Source organism: Bufo gargarizans, chromosome 1 (genome assembly GCF_014858855.1).
Source record: "Bufo gargarizans isolate SCDJY-AF-19 chromosome 1, ASM1485885v1, whole genome shotgun sequence".
NCBI lineage: Eukaryota > Metazoa > Chordata > Amphibia > Anura > Bufonidae > Bufo > Bufo gargarizans.
Window position 1 is genome coordinate 469,638,828 of NC_058080.1, and position 24,060 is coordinate 469,662,887.

Sequence of the window (24,060 nt, forward strand, 5' to 3'; positions counted from 1 at the left end):
CTAGAGCCCTGCTGTGCGCCCATACATAATTTTTTTTAGCACATATGGGGTGTTGCCATATTCGGGGGAAAATGGGGAAGAAAATATGGGGTGCATTTTGTCCTGTTATCCTTTGGGAAACCTTTTGCAATTTTTCATCTTCACTGCCAAGTATCGTATTTTTCGCCCCATAAATGGAGGAAAAACGCAAGTGCATCTTATGTGGTGAATACAGGGCAAAAACATATAAAATGTGCACCACACTGCACGGTACATCGCAGGCTAAGCTGCCTAGAAACACCAGCTTGCGATGTACCAGACATCCGTGCACCTGGAGAGGGAGAGCCCAGCGGCCACAGCGCGTGCTTGTTGATCGGGTGGTAGGGTCAGGTGGTGTGGCTGGTGCACGCTGATAGAGAACGGCCCCGTCTGGTGGAGGTTGGCAGGGACCGGCCGGCCAATTTGCGGCGAGTTATAATTAACATGGGGGAGGTCTGATTGGTGATCTGACCTGAGGCCTAATGAAAAATATTTTTTTCTTATCGTCCGCCTCTAAAACCTAGGTGCGTCTTATGGGCCTGATGCGTCTTATAGGGCGATTATATTATTATAGGGTATTTCCTAACTCTAGCAAAGACCTTTGAGGTCAAAGTGCTCACTACACACCTTGGAAGATTCCTTGAGGGGTGTAGCTTCCAAAATGGGGTCACTATGGTGTCTTCATATGCGACATAGCTCTCAATTACCATTCCAGCTAAATCCGCTCTCCAAAAGCAATATGGTGCTCCTTCCGCTCTGAAGCCTGCTGTTCATAACTGAACTGGTCCTTAAAAAAAATTGGGTTTTGGAAATTTTCTTAAAAATTTTAAGATTTGCTTCTAAACTTTTAAGCCTTCTAACATCCCCAAAAAATAAAATTTCATTTTCAAAATGATCCAAACATGAAGTAGACATATGGGGAATGTAAAGTAATAACTCTTTTCGGAGGTATTACTATCGATTATAAAAGTAGAGAAATAGAAATTTGGAAATTTGTTAATTTTTTAGTATTTTTTTAAAAATAAATAAAAATTAAATATTTTGACTCAAATTTACCCCTGTCATGAAGTACAATATGTGACAGAATGGCCTGAATAAGTAAAAGCGTTTTAAAGTTATCACCACATAAAAGGGACATGTCAGATTTGCTAAAAACGGCCTGGTCCTTAAGATGAAAAATGGCAGGGTCCTGAAGGGGTTAAAAATGATCAATTCCTAATCTAATGTATTAACTAAGGCTGCTTTCAAATCAGAAAAACTACTAGTTTCTCAAGTATATAGCAAATTAAAAGTTGTATAAAATGTATTGATAAAAAAAAAAGCTAAGCAGAAAGAAAATAACAGTGGGTATATACAATATCAATCTAAAATATCATACAAATAAAGCACACAAAAAATGCAAAAATGACAATTTTGGTCTGATGCTGCAATAAAGATTTCATTTACCGTGAGGGCCCCAATCTTTATTGCAGCATCAGACCAAAATTGTATTATTTTTGCATTTTTTGTGTGCTTTATTTGTATGATATTTGTGTGAAATGAATAGCTCAGCTCAATTTATCCTAATGGGCTGTACTTACCGTATTTATCGGCGTATAACACGCACAGGCGTATAACACGCACCTTCATTTTAAGAGGGAAATTTCAGGAAAAAAAGGGTAGCTCAGAACTTTTTTTAATTAATATTAATACCACTTATAAGGTAAATAATGTAAAAAGATGACACTTATGTCATCCACAGATCCCCATAAGTGTCATCTACAGATCCCCATAAGTGTCATCTACAGATCCCCCATCAGATGGATAAGTGTGGAGAGAGGAGGCGGGAACACTCATGGCGGGGCCCGGTGCAGTGACTCTACTCTAATACACCGGGCCCCGCAACTGTTAAACATTCAATCTGACTCTATATCTAATTGTACGGTACTTACTGTAGTACCGGAGGTATAACATTAAGACGGCGCAGACCGGCATCTCCCTCGGTCATGCGCCGCCTGTCTCAGCTCCCTCCTGATGCGCTGCCTGCCCCAGCTCCCTCCTCATGCGCCGCCTGCCCCAGCTCCCTCCTCATGCGCCGCCTGCCCCAGCTCCCTCCTCATGCGCCGCCTGCCTGCTTATCTCACTTTATGAATGAACAGGCAAGCGGCGCATGACAGAGTGAGCTGGGACAGGCGGCGCATGACAGAGGGAGCTGGGACAGGCGGCGCATGAGGAGGGAGGTGCGGCTGGCGCTGCGCCGTCTTAATGTTATACATTCGGTATGTAAAAACATGGCTTCTTAACATTATATCGGCGTATAACACGCATACATCATTTGCCCCCTATTTTCAGGGGGAAAAAGTGCGTGTTATACGCCGATAAATACGGTAAATCTCATTTGTTTACTGATTTGTTTATTGTCTGTATATGCTATTTTATTGGGTGCCCAGTCAGTGAATACCCCTTTTTTTTTTTTTTTTTAAGGCTGCTTTCGGCCAGGGATATAATGGGTTTCATCACTCCTGTATAATGGAGACAACTGGACCTTCTGCAGTTCTTCGGAAAATGAGTTTGAGCAACATTGGTTCTGATAATGCGTGGGAAATTCAGGTGTTGCCTCCATCATATGGGCACAAAAATCTCCTTTTTTTTTTTTTTTATAAAAAAGAGTAATATAGTACTTGTGGATTAGTGAAAATTTATTTTCTGATTGATGGGGGAGATTGATCCCAGAATCCTCCTTTCAGTTTGCGTGCTATAAATTATAATTTCACAGTAGCTGGTCTAAAGTATCTTAGGCTATAAAGCAGCAAGAGCTATGCACCAGGTCTTGTTTTAAAGCAGACAATCTAATCTTTAAAACAAGACAACAGTAATACATCCAAAGATACAGCATTTAGAAATTTAGCTTAGGAGTGAAAGCTGCAGGTACAGTGCCTTGCAAAAGTATTAACCCCCCTTGACTTTTTTCTTATTTTGGTGCCTCACAACCTGGAAATAATATGGATTGTTTGAGGCTTTGTATCATTTCATTTACAGAGCATGCCCACAACTTTGAAGATGTTTATTAATTTTTTATTGTGAAGCAAACAACAAATATGACAAATAAACAGAAAAGGTCAATGTGCATAGCTATCCACCCCCCTAAAGTCAATACTTTGTAGAGCCACCTTTTGTAGCAATCACAGCTCCAAGTCGCTTTGGATAAGTCTCCATGAGCTTGCCACATCTTACCACTGGGATTTTTGCCCATTCCTCCTTGCAAAACTGCTCCAACTCCTTCAAGTTGGATGGGTTGAGCTTGTGAACAGCAACCTAAGTCTGACCACAGATTTTCTATTGGATTGAGATCTCAGCTTTGACTAGGCCATTCCAACACATTTACATGTTTCCCCTTAAACCACTCAAGTGTTGCTTTAGCAATGTGTTTGGGGTCATTGTCCTGCTGGAAGGTGAACCTCCATCCTAGCCTCAAATCACGTACAGAATGGTACAGGTTTTACTGAAGAATATCTCTGTATTTATCACCATCCATCTTTCTTTCAACTCTGACCAGTTTCCCAGTCCTGGCTGCTGGAAAACATCCCCCCAGCATGATGCTGCCACCACCATGTTTCACTGTGGGGATGGTGTTCTTTGGGTGATGTGTTGGGTTTTCTCCAGACATAGCATTTTCTTTGATGGCTGAAAAGTTAAATTTTAGTCTCATCAGACCAGAGCACCTTCCTCCAAACATTTTGGGAGTCTCCCACATGCCTCTTTGCAAACTCACAACGTGCCTTTTTGTTTTTAGCTGAAATTAATGGCTTTCTTCTGGCCACTCTGCCATAAAGCCCAACACTATGGAGCGTACGCCTTATTGTCGTCCTATGTACTGATACGCCAGTCTCTGCTGTGGAACTCTGCAGCTCCTCCAGGGTTACCTTAGGTATTTGTGCTGCCTCTCTGATTAATGCCCTCCTTGCCCGTTCCATAAGTTACATTTGGTTATGATAGATTTGATGGTGCTCCTGGGGATCATCAAAGATGTGGATTTTTTTTTTTTTTTTTTATAACCTAACCCTGACTTATACTTCTCAACAACATTGTTCCTACTTGTTTGGATAGTTCATTGGTCTTCATGGCAGTGTTTTGTTAGTGATGCATCTTGCTTAGGTGTTGCAGCCTTTGGGGCCTTTAAAAAAAGGTGTGTATATGTAATGACAGATCATGTGACACTTAGATTGCACAGAGGTGGACATCATTTCACTAATTATGTGACTTCTGAAGGTAATTTGTTGCACCAGAGCTTTTTAATGGTCTTCCTAACAAAAAAGGGGGTGAATACATACGCACATGCCAATATTCTGTTTTCTATTTCTAAAAATTTGTTTTATTTATATATTTTTCTCATTTCACTTCATCAACTTAAACTATTGTGTTCTGATCCCTCACATACAGTTCAGATTTAAAAACGATGAACTCAAGGCTGCAATGTAACAAAATACGAAAAAAGTCAAGGGGGATGAATACTTTTCCAAGGCACTGTATATGCAGCTTCTACTGTTCTATAACATGCTGCCTTCAAATTGCACTGCATTTTGTTGTGACAGGTTGTGACGAATACCACGCCTCGTGCCCGCTTGACTTCACCTACGTCGAGCTCACGAGACGCGATATGGTCACGGGTTACCCAAAGCCTGACGTTACGCCCTCCAGAGAAGCAGGTAAGGGCAGCTTGGTACAGTTTACACAGACACTTCCTGTCCATAGGGGCACAGAGAGGCAACAAGCTGAGAGAGCCTTTTCACTGCCGCAGTGAAATCAGCACTGTCTCAGCGCGAATATCTGCCACCAGCTTCTCGTTTGATATACGCCCGGTCCGCTAACGGGATTATATAGGGTGAGAAACCAACCCGCGGTAGCTTATAACTAGGCCGAAACACGGACGTGGGGATTCGTGATCGAGATGCAAGACAGCACAAGATTAAATTATATATTTAATCGCCTTGAGGGCACACTAGATGACACAATATACACTAAGAATATATACAGTGGTCTGAGGTTACAGATACAGGTGATATAGGTACAACAGGGTTAAGCAGAACAATAAGTCAGTTACCAGATATACGAGTCCTTTGGGTAGTGATGAGTTCTAAGCTGTATTCACGTCAGAGACAATGATGTCAGCCGGTTGCAGGTCCCTCTAAACACATTGCACGATGTGACCCCCTTTCAGAGAAAAGACATGCCCGCTTGCTGGCACAAGCCTTTTAACCTGTAGCCGGTCCCTCCCCTCCCTGCCTTTGGGAGGGGTCCACCCCCCCTCTGCTGGACTGGCTACAAATGACCCACAAAACCCTTTAGTGTTTAAAGCTCCAGTCCAGAAGGTCACATTGAGATGGTTCTGGGACCAACAGATCCGCCTGGGTTCCGGCTACAACTAGAGTCCAAACATGGTGCTGCTATTGGGTTTCTGTGAGGAGATCTGGATATCTCCCTTCGCGGGCATCCTAGCCTCAAGCCAGGACTACGTGGACTTTGGCTTTGCCCTAGGATCGCAAAAAAGATCATCGAATTATGCTTGGGACAGACGGATGATTTATAATTCCTTATAAATCGCTGTTTCCATACTGTCTGCTAGATTGGATTGAACTGGGGAATGGCATAGACCCCTGCAGGGAGGTTTTCCTGCAGGATCCGTGCTGTCTGAATGGAGGTGTGAAATGTAACCAAATGTGGCCTGCTAGGAGTTTTGTGCTATCTGGCTACTGCTTTGAAGCAAGGCCCTCCTGTGGAGTTCATTACCTCTGCAATCTTTCAGCAAATGGTGGGTGTGAGGACATGGCCGACAGTAAATATTAATCCATATTCCTGACACAGGTCCTCTTTAAAAGTACATTTGTTTGTTGCGGTGTTGTACTGGTTGCTGCTACATGTGAACGTACCCAGTGTCACATGCAAAGAAATTACTGAAGTTCAAGTTACCCTACAGAAGGTTTCATTCTGGGTATTACCTTTTTCTGGTCTTTTACCAGCAGACTGCTGTGGTTAAAGCCGACTCACCTGAGCTCCATCATAGCTGAATATGCCAACCACGCTAACAGGTACAGCTTTGTTCACACATCGACCCAGAGTTTTGCGATTAAGAGCAAACACAAAGGGAACATTCTGCTCACAGGCACAGTTAATAATTGTTTGCAGAGTGTCATCCAAACCCCCTGGAGAAAGACAGATGAAAAGGTGATAATCTGCAGTTCAGCATTTACCCACACTGTGACTAACACTATTTACTGATCCCATTATTCCCATAAAACAAAAACAATATTCTCCACACTATGCATTTATCCATCATAAAAACTTACAATACTCAGAATTGTACACTAACAGGATCTTTTGGACTAAACAGATTTTAGAAGTACCAGTGCCAAAACTCACATAATCTTCTAAAGCACATCATAAAACAGATTAGTTAATCAGTGACAAACTGGTGGATAGTAAATGAACAGGCCATACTTTACATTTCTTTCTCATTTGGTTTGTGTAATTGTTGATCGCAGTTGTAGCTGAGATTGTGATGGGTCATTTCATGGGGTTGTGGTGTTAATACCATTAACATTTTCGCTGCCAGGATATACTAACTTGCAGGGTGGCACATGAGTTGTAAGGAAGTACGAGAAATGTCCTTACTATTAATGGACATATCTCAGGCTATATAGCAGCTAGTATAGTAGTCTTGTTTTAAAGCTGAGAATCTGTTTTTTAAAATGAGATTGTGATTGCAATTTTAGCTGCAAAATATACCTGCAGCAGGTATCACCCCCAACCTAGTTTCTAAATGCGCTGTCAACTAGCACAGCAATCTCTCCTAGATTCCTAGCTTGCAAACAAGATCTGGCTTGTATCTCTAGTTGCAGTATAAACTGAGATAGGCCAGGTTGAAGCAGCTTCCATCTTTCAGCAACATCTGCCAGCCTGGGGGAGGAGAGAGTGGGACCAGTGGGAGAGTGCTGCCTGGCTGCAGGGAGAAGATATCCTCCAGTGTAGGTGGCCACAGAGGGAGGGGTAATATGGACTCCTGTGCACGTTATTACCTCCCTCCATATTAATCAGACAACTTACTTGGGGTCTTTTCTTCCTCCGCCTAGCTCATATCAGGGAGGCTGTCTGGGTGAAAAATCGGGATATGTCTGGGTTCAGCTCTGAAGCTGGACAACCCCTTTAACTCCTGATAATTTCCTGATCATCAGCAGAGATGAGAACTGCAATTGCTAATGTGATTGCTCATCCTCATACAGACTGTTTCTGGGCAGCAGATTGCTGCTTACACAGGATGATCTGCTGCTCAGAAAGTGCAATGTTAAGTCCCGCATCTATGATGCTTTTACGTGATGAACAAGTGTTTGCTACTTCATCAGGTGATCATTGGCACTTTATCAGGAAAAATCAGCCCACCTGAAGAGGCTTAAGGAGTACCATTGCACCTTTGTTTTGATGAGGGATCAAAGCATGAAATCACACAAGTCAATGACTACTGTACAATCAATTAGGATTTATCAGGCAAATATTCCCATTTTCCAATACCTTTAGACTGTATCTTTTCACAGTTAGGAGAAATGATTACACATTTAAGTTTCTTGAGCTTTAAATGTTTCAGCACCTCCCGTAATCCCATCACCAGACGCCTTTTGGTTTTTGCCTTTACTGGGTCTTTAAGGTACAAACGGTCCTGGAAACGCACTAGCTCTTTAAGCAGTTCTGTCACACAACTATCCACTTCTTTGCTGAGAACCTGACTACAGTACCTAAAAAAAAAACAAAAAACATACAGCTAAATAACCAAACATACATCAAAATGAATTATATGGTCAATTACATCACTGTGCTCTCCACCGCTGATCTAAATCCACAATACAAGCAAGTCTAGAGCACTGTTGTACAAGATATGTGTATATGAAAACAAAAAATAATGCAGATAAAACAAATAAGATTCTGAATTTACTCACTCACGAAACCGCCTACTATGAATTTTGGGGAGGTTGGAACTTGGTTGTTGCACAGGAATGGAAACTTCTGTGGCATCAGGAACATCCTGAGACTGGTCATTAAGAGGAACCGTGCAAGCCTCAGCCGATTCTGGTCTCTCTTCTGCAGGAACCGTGCAAGCCTCAGCCGATTCTGGTCTCTCTTCTGCTGTTATGAGATCACAGTTATTAGTCAGTCTAGTAACTATATTATAGTAAACTGGTTTTGCACTACCTGAATAGATTTTAGGTGGAAGTGCAAGCCAAGTTTAGTAGTTCTGCTTTTAGGGTCCAAATAACTACTTTAGGCAATTAACTTTATATATTAAAAAACCTGAGGACTCCATGTGATGTCTAGTCTACATACTTAGGGCATGGTTCCTGTACATGTTCTCTCTTCATGCTTCCTGGTGTGGTGTAAGAGCAGTGCTGTGCCCGATGTCTGACCTTGTTCCATCCCCTTCCTTCTCACAGCATGCAGGCACAAGCCTAACCTGCATCTCGCTAGCTTTACACCTTTTTTCTCTTTACCGTCCCTTTGCTCTCAATAACAAACAAAATGATACTTTTACAGAAATGATACCTTTTAATGGCTAAAATAAAATAAAATAAAATAAAAGATGCCAAACAGCAAACTTGACACTTCTTGGGTCTCCACCAGGCAATGGTATGTATATATTGCTATGTTGTTACTTTTATTGACTGCAATAAGACTTTTCAAATGGCTGACATAGTAACAGTTTTTTTTTCCTCTTTTGACACTATTTACTGTATTAATCTAGATAAGGGGTCTCAAAAACACGGGGTCCCTGACGCAATTGTCTGTGGCAGGAGGGGGGCTTTAAAATTTATAGGGGCATTTATACAGGATGCAGCACTAAATTTGAGGGGGGGGGGGGGATTCTAATACATGGGGCACTACTGGGGGTCATAATACAAGCCAGAGCACTACGGGGGGGGGGGGGGGGGGGTGGGGGGGGTGGGGGGATGGGCAGAGTGTGAATAGAATTTTAGCCAGCGAGAGCCATGCTCAGCAATGAAACTTAGCGTATGAATTAAGTGAACGCCAGAGGTGCAGCCACAGCTAGGAGATAGCGTACTGTGAAATAAACAGTGTGCAATAGATGGAACACAGAAGATGTATGTGGTAACAGGATAGATAGACATATAGTTACAAGATAAGGTATATTGTAGCTAGATACATGGTTACAAGCTAAGGTTGCCCTCTTGTGGATTCACTGTAACATACTATTACAATTACAGATGAAAGATAGCCAGTGATAGAGCAGGGCACAGCTGAAAATTTTAATTATATTAGTTCTAATGTACGCAATTTTTTGGATAAGTAATAAACGTAAAATTTTAGTATTAAAGTGACACGTGTCAATTTAGAGACATTGGTGGTCTATTGACCAATTGCAAATAATTAAGTTTTTCACGTCTCAACATGTGTTATAGGGTCCAATGTAAATAAAGTCAATATAATACAGGGGGCACCACTGGAGGCAATAATATAGCCAAGGGCACTACGGGGGCTTTATAATACAGGTAGCACTAGAGGGGTGTATAATAATACAGGGGGCACTACAGGGGGATGAACTGCAGGAGGCCATTATAACTACAGGGGCACTGCAGGGAGCATTATAACTACATAGGGAACTACAGGGGGGCTTTTTACTGGGGCTACTACAAGGGGCATGACAAATACTGGGGCCACTATAAGGGGAATTATAACTACTGCAAACACTATAGGGGGCTTTATTACTACTGTGGGCACTATAGGGGGCCTTGTTTCTACTGGGGTTAGCATGGTGTCATAATTACTACCGGGGGTACTGTGGGGGCTTTATTATTGGGCACAGTATGGAGGCCATTGCAACTAAAGGGGGCAACCTTGGGGAGCATTATCGCTATTGCGGGTACTGTAGGGGGCACTATCTGTATGGCACTCTTATAATTTGCAGAATCGTGGTTTTGGGCATTGGAGAGCAGAGCGGGTACAGTATTGGAGGGGCAGTAAGATGACAATGTTGGGGCACAAAGAAGGGGAGGTGGTGGAAAAGTGAGGAACCTAAGATGCAGTGAGGAACAGAAGTATTTGAACACCCTGCGATTTTGTAAGTTCTCCCACTTAGAAATCATGGAGGGGTCTGAAAATCACATTGTAGGTATAATTTTTTAAGAATGTATTTGTCTTGCACTGCTGAACATAAGTATTTGAACACCTGAGAAACAGCAAGAATTCTGGCTCTCAAAGACCTGTTACTGTGCCTTTAAAAGGTCCACCTCTACACTCCACTCATTAATCTAACTTAGTAGCACCTGTCTGAGCTCTTTAAAAAGACACCTGTCCATCCTACAGTCAGACGCCAACTACTACCATGGGCAAGACCAAAGAGCTGTCAAAAGACACCAGAGACAAAATTGTGGACCTCCACAAGGCTAGAAAGGGCTACGGAGCAATTGCCAAGCAGCTTGGTGAAAATACATCAACTGTTGGAGCAATTGTTAGAAACAGGAAGAGGCTAAAGACGACTGTCAGTCTCCCTCGGACTCTGGCTCCATGCAAGACTCACCTCGTGGGGTATTACTGATAAGAAAGGTGAGGAATCAGCCAAGAACTACAAGGGAGGAGCTGGTCAATGACATGAAGAGAGATGGGACCATAGTTTTAAAGGTCACTGTCGGTAGAACACTATGCCGTCATGGTTTCAAATCATACATTGCACGGAAGGTTCCCCTGCTCAAGTCATCACATGTCCAGGCCCATCTGAAGTGTGCCAATGACCATCTGGAGGATCCAGAGGAGACATGGGAGAAAGTCATGTGGTCAGATGAGACCAAAGTAGAAATTTTTGGTCTAAACTTCACTCGTCGTGTTTGGAGAAAAAAGAAGGATAAGTTGCATCCCAAGAACACCATTCCTACTGTGAAGCATGGGGGGTGGTAACATCATGCTTTGGGGGTGGTTTTCTGTGAAGCGGACAGGACAACTGCACTGTATTAAGGAGAGGATGAATGGGGCCATTTATTGTGAGATTTTGAGCAACAACCTCCTTCCCTAAGTCAGAGCATTGAAGATGGGTCGTGGCTGGGTCTTCCAACATGACAACGACCCGAAGCACACAGCCAGGATACCCAAGGAGTGGCTCCGTAAGAAGCATATCAAGGTTCTGGAGTGGCCTAGCCAGTCTCCAGACCTAAATCCAATAGAACATCTTTGGAGGGAGATGAAACTCTATGTTGCTCAGCGACAGCCCCAAAACCTGACAGATCTAGAGATCTGTGTGGAGGAGTGGGCCAAAATCCCTGTTGCAGTGTGTGCAAACCTGGTCAAGAACTACAGGAAATGTTTGACCTCTGTAATTACAAACAAAAGTTTCTGTACCAAATATTAACACAGATTTTCTCAGGTGTTCAAATACTTATGTTCAGCAGTGCAAGACAAATAAATTCTTTAAAAGTCATACAATGTGATTTCCTGATTTTTTATTGGGAATGCACCTACAATATGAATTTGAGACCCCTCCGTGATTTCTAAGTGGGAGAACTTGCAAAATTGCAGGGTGTTCAAATACTTCTGTTCCTTTACTGTATGTGTGCCAAACTCTACAGAGACGAGAAGAGGCTGAAACATGTTATAAAGGAGGTCTGATCTCTAACTGGAGAAGAGGAAGAAAGAGAACATCTACATCTGGAGACAACATTGGATGTAAGAGGTATGTGGTGCTGTATAATATCAATAATAATTTTGTATCGTAAGTGCAGCCCATATATCTGGCAGAGTTTGAGACCCCTGGGTTAATGTAAAGAACGTAGTACTGACAATAGCCATTTCCAGATCAAGTGAACTAACTGGGAAAGTTACATATACTATTCTTACTTAATTACCAATATCAAGAGGATCTGGAGAAGGTGAGGAGTGTTCAGGTAGGGCTTGGCTTTCTGCTGCAGAATCTGTACTACAGGGAGGCTGAGTTGATCCTTGGGATTGCAACAAATTGTGCTGTTTGCGTTGTTCTCGCTCTTTCAATATTATCTATGATAGAAAATTTATATATTTTTTTTAAAACTTCAATAGCCAAGTAAGGTTTGAAAAAAAAGGAACTAAACATGCAACAAGGTTCAGACAACCACATTCAGCTCATTTACTTATATATTCTGTCTGCAAGAGAAAGCCATATTCGTTAATGTCTCCCCCCACAGGTCTTTAGAAAAATAACAGGATGATTGGTTGCTATGGCCAAAGCAGCCATTTTTTCCATTTTAGATTTCTCCAGCCATTTTGATAAATCCCTCATTGTATTTGCCTTTTAGACCAATGTGTATATTAATAATTCACAGAATGTCTCAGTTATTGAATTCCCCCACTGTACACCATATTATAGGAAAACGAACAGGACATTATGGCACTGTCCAAAATGTTCTTGCACATTACTAAATGCTTCTTTTATGCCTCTTCTATATACAGCTTTAAGGGCCAAAACGCTGCCAGCAGCAGTATGGTTACAGAATCCCACTATTTTCAAAGGTAGACTGTGCTGTTGTTCATGCGGACATGGTTTATAGCTGTGACTGCACCAAGAAAGAACATGGCCATGCGGCTGTCTTTTTTTTTTTTTGGGGCACAAAATCTTTGCCAAATTGTTTTTGCAAAAGCCACTGTGACTCGCCCCATAGATAAGCCTGTACTGATCCATCCATAACTACCAACAGTCCCAGATCTGACAGGACAGTCGCAGACTCCGGTGGCTATCCCTCTGTCCTAGGATGGTTGTGGCATGTCCCACTCTCAGCTGTCTCGGCATTTGTAGGACACAGAGACAGTTGAGTGCAAATTGTGAAGCAGGGAGCTCTCATCGTGGCGAGGCCAGGGAATGATCATACCCCGGCCTCTGCACTCTTCTGCTAACCACAGCAGGTACAATGATGTCACTTCATCACGCCTGCTGCTGGGGAGAGCATGTGCTCTATTCACTAGGGGAATGGGGCCAGGTGTAAAGACACTAAAGAGGTCATTCAACTATGTGAGGGCCACTAAAGGGGGAGCTCAACTATGTGGGGGCCACTAAAGGGGGAGCTCTACTGTGTGGGGGCCACTAAAGGGGGAGCTCTACTGTGTGGGGGCCACTAAAGGGGGAGCTCTACTGTGTGGGGGCCACTAAAGGGGGAGCTCTACTGTGTGGGGGCCACTAAAGGGGGAGCTCTACTGTGTGGGGGCCACTAAAGGGGGAGCCTCAATTACATTTTCTGGCAGAATGTAACAGAATGCTGGTTAAAATCTATGTCAGACTATGATGACGGAGCAATTAAAAAAAAATGTTTTTTAAAACTAATAAAACATAACAAAAACCTAAATACATTTTACATGCCACCTTTACAGTGGAGTGAACAACATGAAAACAAAACCCTAAAAACTATGGTGAAATTGCTGTGTTTTGACTCAGTCACCCCAAAAGATGAAAATTACTCTTACCGGCAATTGGATTTTCCTTTAGCCTCCACAACGGCACCACCTGGAGGGAACCCCACCTTTCCAGGGACAGTAAACAACTGTGAGATCAGCCAATAAAAAGGCCCCCTCCCTCTTACCTTCTCCAGTTAATAACCTAGGACTCAGAGGTAGATGCCACAATTTAATATATGTTGAAACATAACAGAAACCAAAATAACTTGTAATGCCTTTGTTATATTTCTCAATAAAACAAAAATTTACAACCAAAATAACTTGATCCAGTTACATGAAAGAACAAAAAATTAATAATTACTATTTCAATAGAGAATACCTGGGTGGGATTTCCTCGTGCCGTTGTGGAGGCTAAAGTAAAATCCAGAATTTTAAATAATATTGGAGATATGGCACTCAATATCTGGGAAATTTGCTCAAAACAAGTCGCTTTATTGATGCAATAAAATAATTAAAATGTCATACAAAGTACGTAATTTGTACAGAAATTAAATAACATAATGATAAAAAGTCACAATTGACAATATAAAAAATCACTTATAGTGTATATATAAACACACATCAGACAGCAAATGGGTACTTGTCTGTAATCTGATTGAATGGATCCAGAAAGTTAAATTCTCAGCACTAGAGCACTGAATGTGTTATTGCTCAATAGTTTTCAAATGAGAAATTAGTCGAATGTCACCATTGATTCGGTATAAAATAATCGCCGATTATCATTATTGTGGTGCAGTCGCAGGATTTTCGGATTTAATAGTAGAAGTTATTCCGAATATGCATATATCACAGTTCATGGAATTTATCGGATTAAAGTTCAGAAGTTGTTAGCTCTAGGTGGCGTCCCACCTTTTTTCAAGCTACTTAAATCCCTTACCTCCACTTCTCAATACGGTTTGTTCAGTCACAGTTTCCTCAGCGTCCCAAATATTCGATTTCTCCTTGCTTGTAAATCAGAGTGTATCACTCTGAGGAGTTTTCGAGCTTGATGTAGGACGAGTTGATCACTTAGGAGGTTATTGGTAAGGGAGGTGTAGCTGTAGATCTCCTTGCGTACGCCAAAAATGGTGGTAATGTGGGGTCCAGGTTCCTCCCAGACGCGTTTCGAAGTCCCAAGGGGTGCTGACTTCTTCCTCAGTGGTGACCTGGCTCCCCCTAAACCACCTTTTTTATACCATCTTTGTTAATTGGTTCCAGATGTCCCAAAGATCAGTCCTGGATCACAATCCAGGTACCATAGTGACAAAATCTGGTCTGGATTATTACAATGTACTATACTCAATGATAAAATTGAATATTTTAATGATAAAGTAAATTCAATCAGAGATATAGCTCCCACATTTCTTCCCTTCATTAGCACCTAGAGGCTCCGTCTACCTTCAGAAACTGCCACCGCCGAGCGCGTCCCTCCAGCCCGCCCATCTCCTCCTGAATGCGATCCTCCTTGTGAGCGTATGTATTCTGCGCATGCGCAGTGAATGTCTGACCGCTTCCTTGCTCAGACATCTCCACTGCGCCTGCGCGATGACGCCATAGTGCTCCGAGGAACAGGCGCAGTGGAGATGTCTGAGCAGGGAAGCTGTCAGACATTCACTGCGCATGCGCCGAATACAGGCGCTCACAAGGAGGATCGCATTCAGGAGGAGATGGGCGGGCTGGAGGGACACGCTGGGCGGCGGCAGTTTCTGAAGGTAGACGGAGCCTCTAGGTGCTAATGACGCCCCCATAGCACCTAGAGGCTCATTAGCATATTAATAAAAGTTCTTTTTTTAGCAAAACGGCTGCCCCAAAAGCAATTATATTAGGATGGTTGGGCAGAGCAGACACTAGCGGATCGCTAGTGTCTGACAGCTAAATATGTGACACCGAAGTGGTAGAAACCCTATAAAGGAGACCCCTGGGCCAAGGAATCGATAAAGCATCCACTTGAAGATGATCCCGGAAGGACAGGGAGTAGAATTTTTCCATCTTCTTGTTTTTCTTTGAAGCAAATAGGTCGATCTCTGAAAAACCCCTTCTCACACAGATCTGATTGAATACCTCTGAATTCAGACTACATTCTCCCCATTCTCCCGCTTAGCTTTTCCCTGCACAAAAAAATCTGTCATTACATTTTTTTATTTTCCTTTTACATGAACGGCAGAAACAGACAGTAAATTCTCTTCGGCCCTGATAAAGATCCTCCTCGCAATCAGGTATAGATCATACCAGTGTATTACTGTACTGTGGCGGCAGCAGGGAGCGCATGGCGTCATAGCAACCCATGACGCCGTGCGCTCCTGCACTCAGCAGGAATCCAGGCCGCAGTTCCACAGACCGCTCACGGCCGTGTGCATTCGGCCTCACAGAGAGAAAACAACTGTTTCCCCCCCACCTTGTTTATTTAGATAAGCCACAGTGGTGGTATTGTCTGATAGAATTCTCACGTGGTTCAGGCGGAACAAGGGAGCAATGACTTTTAGGGCTTGCCAAACTGCACTTAATTCTCTCATGTTGGAAGATGCGCACTTTAGCTCTGTCTGCCACAATCCTTGCTTCACGGCCCCCTATTCATGTGTGCTTTCCAACCTTGATTGCTCGTGCCGGTTGTGATTACTAGTTGATTCGTCTGCCGCCATTCCAATCCCCGGGTCAGATTTTCCAGTCTGACCCACCATGACAGAGAGGCCTTTACCTTGGACTGAATTCTTATTCCTTTGTTCAAAGACGCCTGCTTTCTGTCCCAGGACTGTAACAGGAAAGCCGGAAGAACTCTCGAATGGGCTTGTGACCACTTCACCGACGGAATAGTAGATGTCATGAGGCCCAGAATTGTCATGATTTCCCTGATTGGGGCTCTGTTCAATCGCTGAAACTTTAGCATCTTCTGATTCAAATTTTCCTGTTTCTGTAAGGGGAGAAAAGATGACATCGGACGAGAATCCAGAAGAACCCCTAAAAATATCCTCCTCTGTTTGGGAAGAAGATTTGACTTCTGAAAATGTATTATCCAACCCAGATCTGAAAGAGTGTCTAATACTGTCTGAAGTTGAACCGGCAGGTGCTTCTCCGATGGAGCCGAGATTAGGAAGTCATCCAAGTAGGGTACTAATAAAATTCCTGCCAGATAGAAGAACTTTGATACATCTGCCACTATGTTTGTAAAGATTCTCGGTGCAGAGCACAGACCAAAAGGAAGCATCCGAAATTGAAAATGAAGCAACCTCCCTTTAAACCATACCGCCATTCTCAAATATTTTTGTTAATCCATGTGAATTGGTACATGGTGATAGGAATCTGAGAGGGCTATCATCACCATGAAGCAGTCCCTTGACAGCAGATTGTATACAAGAAATTCAAAATGGAGACAGTGAAATCTGTAATCAATGTACCTGTTCAGATTTCTGAAAATTTATTATAGCAATTATTATAGGGACCTTTTGGCTTCTTGACCAGGAAGATCGAGGAGTAAAAGCCATTTCCCTGTTCCTCCGCAGGGACCTGCACAATTACTTCCTTTTGCAGCAACAGAGATGCTTCCTGGCTTTTTCCTCTCAATCTTGTATTTACAAGATACCTGTCGGGAGGGATTTCCAAAAACTCTAAACGGTAACCCACGGTGATGGTGGAGAGCACCCAGAGAGGGGCTCGAAATTTTTCCCAAGCCAATCCAAACTGCTTCAGCCTCCTCCCCTACCGGACTTCTGGCATCATTGGGAGGAAGAACGGGAGGACTTGTCAGGGTTGAACAGGAAAACGAGATTTTTGTATAACTTACCAGTAAAATCTCTTTCTCGCTCTTCCTTGGGGGACACAGGAACTCTTGGGTATAGCTTATCTCCATAGGAGGCGTGACACTAAGTAAAAGACTGTTAAGCCCCTCCTCCAGCAGCTATACCCTCAGCCTGGAGAGAGAGACTTCCAGTTATGTGCCCAAGTAGTGCAAGACAAAGGCAAGGAGTAACCAAACCAATACCAACAAGTCCGAAAAAAACACCCGAAGGCCAACAAAAAAAATAATGGGCGGGCGCTGTGTCCCCCAAGGAAGAGCGAGAAAGAGATTTTACTGGTAAGTTATACAAAAATCTCGTTTTCTCGCCCAATTCCTTGGGGGACACAGGAACTCTTGGGACGTTCAAAAGCAGTCCACAAACAGGGAGGGACCACAATCAAAGCGAACCAGGCACCGTAAACATTAAGGCACCGCCGCCTGCAAGACCAAGCGGCCCAAAGCAGCATCCGCCGAGGCATAAGTGTTCACCCTGTAAAACTTGGTGAACGTGTGCAAAGAAGACCAGGTGGCCGCCTTGCACAGTTGTTCAGCCGAGGCACGATTACGCTGAGCCCAGGAAGCCCCGACCGCTCTGGTAGAATGAGCGGTAACACCAAAGGGCGGATCCCTGCCCCGAGCACGGTAAGCCTCAACAATAGCCATCTTGAGAAAGCGGGCAACAACCACCTTAGACGCCGCCAGCCCCCTGCGCGGACCCTCCGGAACCACAAACAGAGAATCCGTACGCCGAAAGGGTCTGGTCACATCCAGGTAGATCCTGAGAGCCCGAACAACATCCAGACGGTGAAGCTCCCGCTCCCGGGGATGCGACGGGGTCGGACACAGAGAAGGAAGGACAATATCCTCATTCAGGTGAAAGGCGGACACCACCTTCGGAAGAAATTCCGGAACAGGACGGAGAACCACCTTGTCCTGGTGAAAAACCAAGAAGGGCTCCACGCAAGAAAGAGCCGCCAACTCAGACACACGCCGAAGAGACGTGATAGCGACGAGAAAGAAAATTTTGCAAGACAACAAGCGAGGGGAAACCTTGCGCAGAGGCTCGAAAGGGGAAGATTGGAGAGCCGCCAACACAATGTTTAGATCCCAAGCAGGAACAGGAGGGCGATAGGGGGGAGCACAATGAGCAACCCCCTGAAGAAAGGTCTTAACCGGACCGAGCGGAGCCAGCGGACGCTGAAAAAGAACCGAAAGAGCCGAAATCTGACCCTTCAGGGTACTGAGACCCAAGCCCAGAACCAGACCAGATTGCAAAAAAGACAAGACCGTAGGAAGGGAAAACCTCAGAGGGGGAGTCCCCAAGGCCTCACAGAAAGCCAAATAGGCCCGCCAGGTACGATAATAAATCCTGGCCGAGGCCGGTTTCCGTGCACGAATCATGGTACGGACCACGTCAGCCGAAAACCCCCGCCGCGTCAGGACCGCGGTTTCAATAGCCACGCCGTCAAACGTAGCGACCCTAAATGCTGGTGGAAGATCGGCCCCTGAGAGAGGAGGTCTTCTCTGAGAGGCAGAGGCAAGGGAGCGTCTGCCAGAAGCAACATAAGGTCGGCGTACCACGGACGACGCGGCCAGTCCGGGGCGATTAGGATTGCTGGCGTGCCTTCCGCCGCAATCTTCCGAAGGACCCGCGGAAGAAGAGGCAGGGGCGGAAACACGTAGAGGAGCGAAAACTCCGTCCAGGGGAGGACGAGCGCGTCCGCGCCGTAAGCGTCCGGATCTTTGGCCCTGGCCACGTAGATGGGAAGTTTGTGGTTGAATCTGGAGGCCATGAGATCCACGTCCGGACGACCCCAACGGAGACAAAGAGACTCGAAGACGTCGGGGTGCAGAGACCACTCCCCCGGGTCGATCGTCGTCCGACTGAGGAAATCCGCCGCCCAATTGTCCACCCCCGGAATGTAAATGGCCGAAAGGGCCGGAACATGAACCTCCGCCCAGCGAAGGATCAGAGACACCTCCCTCATCGCCGCCGCGCTGCGAGTGCCCCCCTGGTGATTTATGTACGCCACAGCCGTGGCATTGTCCGACTGGACCCGAACAGGGCGACCCTGCAGCAACGAAGTCCAGTGTCGGAGCGAGAAAAGAATGGCTCTCAGCTCCAGAACATTGATCGGCAGTCTGGACTCCGACGGAGACCAAGTGCCCTGGACGGACCGGGGAGGAAACACTCCCCCCCAACCCCGCAGACTGGCATCGGTGGTAATCACCAGCCAAGTCAATGGCAGGAAGGACTTCCCCTGAAGAGGGGTCCGCAGCCACCAGAGGAGAGAGGAGCGAACCTGGGGGGAAAGGGGAAAATGCCGATCCAGACTCTCCTGGGACTTGTCCCAAGCGGACAGGATGGCCGTCTGAAAGGTGCGGGAGTGGTACTGCGCGTAAGGAATCGCCTCGAAGCAGGACACCATCTGACCCAGGACCCGCATGCTGAACCGGAAAGAAGGACGGCGGTGGGACAGAAGGCTCCGAACCGACCGATGGAGGAGCAGGCGCTTCTCCAACGGAAGACGAACCACCGCAGAATCGGTATCCAGCAGCATCCCCAGAAAGACCAATTGCCGGGAAGGAACAAGAGAGGATTTGGGTAGGTTGATAACCCAACCAAACTGGCGCAAGGTCTGCAGCGAGAGATCCACGCTGGCTGAAGTCAGTGACAGAGAAGGCGCCTTGATTAGGAGATCGTCCAGATATGGAAGCAGAAAAACTCCCCTGGAGCGAAGTAAGGCGAGGACCGGGGCCAGGACCTTCGTGAAAACACGAGGGGCCGTCGCCAGCCCGAAGGGAAGGGCAACGAACTGGTAGTGTTCGGACCCCACTGCAAAACGCAGAAAGCACTGATGACACCGTGCGATTGGAATGTGAAGGTAGGCGTCCTGGATGTCGATGGAGGCCAGGAACTCCCCCTGTTCCAGAGAGGCCACCACCGACCTGAGAGACTCCATCCGGAACCGCTGAAGACGAAGGAATCGGTTCAGCCGTTTCAGATCCAGAATGGGTCGCACCGAACCCTCCTTCTTGGGGACCACAAAAAGGTTCGAATAGAACCCCTTGAACCTGTCTCCCATAGGAACCGGGATGATGACCCCTTTGTCTAGAAGAGTCCGAACGGCAGCAAAGAAATCGGCCGCCCCTCGGGAATCCCGGGGAACCCGAGAGCGAAAGAACCGAACTGGGGGAAGGGACGCAAGCTCGAGTTTGTATCCGGAAGACACAACCTCGAGAGCCCAGGCGTCGGAGACGTGCGCCTGCCAGAAGTCCCTGAACAGGAGGAGACGTCCCCCCACCCGGGTGGGTGGGGGCGCACCTTCAGGCGGGGGGCTGCTTGGTCGCGGGAGCGCGAGCAGGTTGAGATTTGCGCCAGGAGGGCTGGGTCCGAAAAAAGGGTTTCTTACGCCTGTCCTGGACAGGGTTAGCGGACGGACCAGAGGCGGAGCGAGGAGCGGAAGCCCTACGAGAAGACCTGAAACGGGAGAAGGTGGGACGACCACGAGTGGAGCTCCTAGCCTTGGATTGGGGAAGATGGGTACTCTTCCCCCCCGTGGCTTCCGAGATGATTTCATCCAAACGGGTTCCGAACAAACGAGCACCAGAGAAAGGAAGGCTAGTAAGAGACCGCTTTGACGCGGCGTCCGCCGACCAAACCTTTAACCAAAGCTCTCTCCTAGCCGCCACGGCCAGAGCAGACGAACGGGCAATAAGAGCCCCTGCATCCAGGGATGCTTCACATACAAATTTTCCAGCCTGAACGATAAGTTGAGCCAGGGCACGGAGGTCTTGAATAGGGACGTCAGATTCAAGCTCCAGATCCAGCTGAGATGCCCATTCTGAAACCGCCTTACCCGCCCAAGCGGAAGCAAAGACTGGCCTAAGCGCGGATCCGGAGGCCGAAAAGACACCCTTTGTAAGGGCCTCTATACGACGATCTTCAGTGGATTGTAAGGAAGAACCATCTGCGACGGGAATAGCCGTGCTCTTGGACAAACGGGCCACAGGGGGGTCGACCTTAGGAGGAGACGCCCAGTTTGTGATGCAATCCGCAGGAAACGGATAACAAACATCTAACTTTTTTGGCGGGGTAAACCGTGCATCAGGACGGGCCCAGGCCTTAGAAACCACTGACGAAAAGTCAGCATGGAGAGGAAAAACCGCTGAAGCCTGCTTCTGGCGAAAAAAGGAAACACTGGTTTTCTCAGGATCAGGAGGATCATCGCGAATTTTAAAGGTATCACGGATACTGTTTATGAGGTGGCCCACAGCGGAAGCCAGCTTTGAAGGCAGCGCCGAATCCATATCCCAATCGGAATCAACCAGCTCCCCTTCAGAGGGCAAATCCTGCAAGGAGGAAGGGCCCGACTGAGAACGCACCCTTGGGGGGGATACCGAGGCATCCGAGGATGACCGGTGATCCGCCCTAGACCGCTTCTGGGATTGGCGGACTCTGGAGGAATCGCCTGCAGAGAGAGACTCAGACGGGTCGGCCAGGACAGCGGACCCGGAGGGCCCAGCAGGGGAATCATCCGGCTGCGACAAGGGCAACACATCTGCAAGTCGGCCCACAACGCTAGTGAGACTAACCACAGCCTGGGAGAGGGATCTAGCCCAGTCAGGGGGATCCAACAGGCCAGGGGGTGACACAACAGACGGCGGACCCTGCGATGGGTCTTTGCAAAGCGAACAATGCGGGTCAGGCTGCCCTTGAGGAAGGGGCGCCTTACATGCGGTGCAGGTATGATACCAGGGTCCCGCAGGCACTAAGGGGTCAGACATGTTGGTGGAAAAAAACTGCGTCCAGGCCAGGGGGCTGCAGTGGAGGAAAGGGTCAACAGTCCTACCAGGTCACAGAGGAGCAGAACGGCAGCGGCAACAGCAGCAGATCAGCGGCGGCAAGCAGTGGTCCGTTCTGAAGTGAGGATCACAGAATCACGCAGGCACGAGAGGAGGCGGGACCAGTGAGGCGCGGGAAGAAGAACATCCGGCCCCTGACTGAAAACCAGCAGGACGCGGCAACGAAAAAAACTCCGCCCCCCGCCGAACACAATTTCGCGCGCGCGCGCGATTCAATCCGCGCATCCAATCACCACATGTCCCACGCCGCAGCGAAGCGAAAGGCAGGAGCCGAAAAGACAGGGGCCTGTAGAATAGCGGCCCTGCGCGAACGGCCATCACAAGACCCGGCCGCTCCTAACAACCCTCCCATGAGCGCCGCTAGTACTGACAAGTAACATTAAGACACCGCCGACAGGCCGCCCCAGAGTCGGAGCAACAAGGTCAGCAGAACGGAGTACAGACAGAGCGGAGGAGAGGAAGTCACAAGGAAGGGAGAGGGAGGGAGGGAGGGGGAGCGGGGGAGCGGAATGGCTGCACTAGCCACCTCACCATGTGATGTCTTCACCCTCTTGTCCATCCAGCTGGGGCCGCCCCTTCAGCCACTGGCACAGAAGTGACAGTAGCTGGAGAGGGGCTTGCAGGTGGGCGACCCAGTGCTGGCGGGATGCAGGGGAGCAAGAGCTGCCCTGGTCCTCCTTTTCTTCTGTGGGGGAGGCAGCAGGGCGGATAACCGGCCCTGGCGCAGCTCAACCCCGGGAAAACAGAGAAGTCTGCTGCGACTCTGTTGTCCCTGTGAAAAAAATCAAGTGAAAATAAAATAAAAAAGTAAAAAATCAAAAAATCTTCACAAAGACAACTCTGCAGTGCAGAGGGTGTCTTGCCTCCTTGACACTAAGCAAAAAACTGGAAGTCTCTCTCTCCAGGCTGAGGGTATAGCTGCTGGAGGAGGGGCTTAACAGTCTTTTACTTAGTGTCACGCCTCCTATGGAGATAAGCTATACCCAAGAGTTCCTGTGTCCCCCAAGGAATTGGGCGAGAAATATACTTTTCCTTTTAGCAGACTGCTAGAAAGAACTGGATTCCTTTTTCTTTTGGTCAAATCTAGCACCTTTTTTGGGGGCTAAAGGAGCGCCTTTGGTGAAAGAATTTTGACTACGTAGGAAATCCCCTTTTCCTGTCAGAGGCTTTTTCTAGAATATCGCCCAGTGCAGTACTAAATACTCGATCGCCCTCACAAGGAAGGGAACATTATCTATTCTTAGATGAAGTATCCCCTGACCAAGATCTCAACCAGATTGCTCTGTGGGAAGCGTTAGATAATTGCTGCAGTTCTTGCTGACAGTTTAATGATGTCTGCGGAGGCATCCGCAAGAAAATTAGAGGCCTGCTGCAATACAGGGATGGAAGCAAGGATATCCTTCCTGGGAGTACCCGATTCAGTGTGCTCCTCGAGTTGGCTCAACCATAAAGACAGAGTCCTTGCTGTGTAAGTGGCTGAGATCCCAGGTCTTAACATAGCCATATATGACTCCCAGGTTTTTTTAAGGAGAGATTCTAATTTTTTTATCCATCGGGTCATTCAGCAGACCCAGATCTTCAAACGGTAGAGAGGACTTTTTGGAGATGCTTGCTTCCCGGAGCATTGACTTTTGGAGGTTTATCCCAAGAACTGGAAACCTCTTCAGAAAAAGGATACTTCCTCTTAAACCTCTTAGATGCATCTTGCCTATTTTCAGGATCTTTCCACTCATTCAGTATAAAAGTGTCTTAATATTACTATGAACAGGAAAAACCCACCTTTTCCTGTCCGCCAGCACCAGGAATATTTGGTCCTAAACAGAAAGAAGCTCTTTGGATTCTTCAAAATTTATCGTAGCCCTGATAAGTTTTTAACATGGATTCCATATCCTCAATGGAACAAAGCGGACGTCCCGAGACCTTCTCTGAGACACTAGAGTCCGTATCAGAAGAAAATTCTCCTTCATAACCATCAG

At 46.4% G+C, this 24,060-nt stretch overlaps 1 protein-coding gene across 2 annotated transcripts in view; it reads right to left on the minus strand.

Moving 5' to 3' along the window:
- The window catches only part of SECISBP2 (SECIS binding protein 2), a 55,556-nt gene that overhangs the window by 10,769 nt on the left and 20,727 nt on the right, over positions 1-24,060 (minus strand). Inside the window, exons 7-10 of one of the 2 annotated variants that reach the window (XM_044273412.1) lie at positions 11,892-12,039; positions 7,983-8,166; positions 7,561-7,781; positions 6,043-6,197 (exon numbers count right to left, since the gene is read on the minus strand). In XM_044273412.1, coding sequence (XP_044129347.1) covers positions 6,043-6,197; positions 7,561-7,781; positions 7,983-8,166; positions 11,892-12,039 — 708 coding nt within the window. Of the gene's footprint in view, positions 1-6,042; positions 6,198-7,560; positions 7,782-7,982; positions 8,170-11,891; positions 12,040-24,060 lie in introns of both variants that reach the window. The other variant, XM_044273406.1, reaches the window with a different exon arrangement.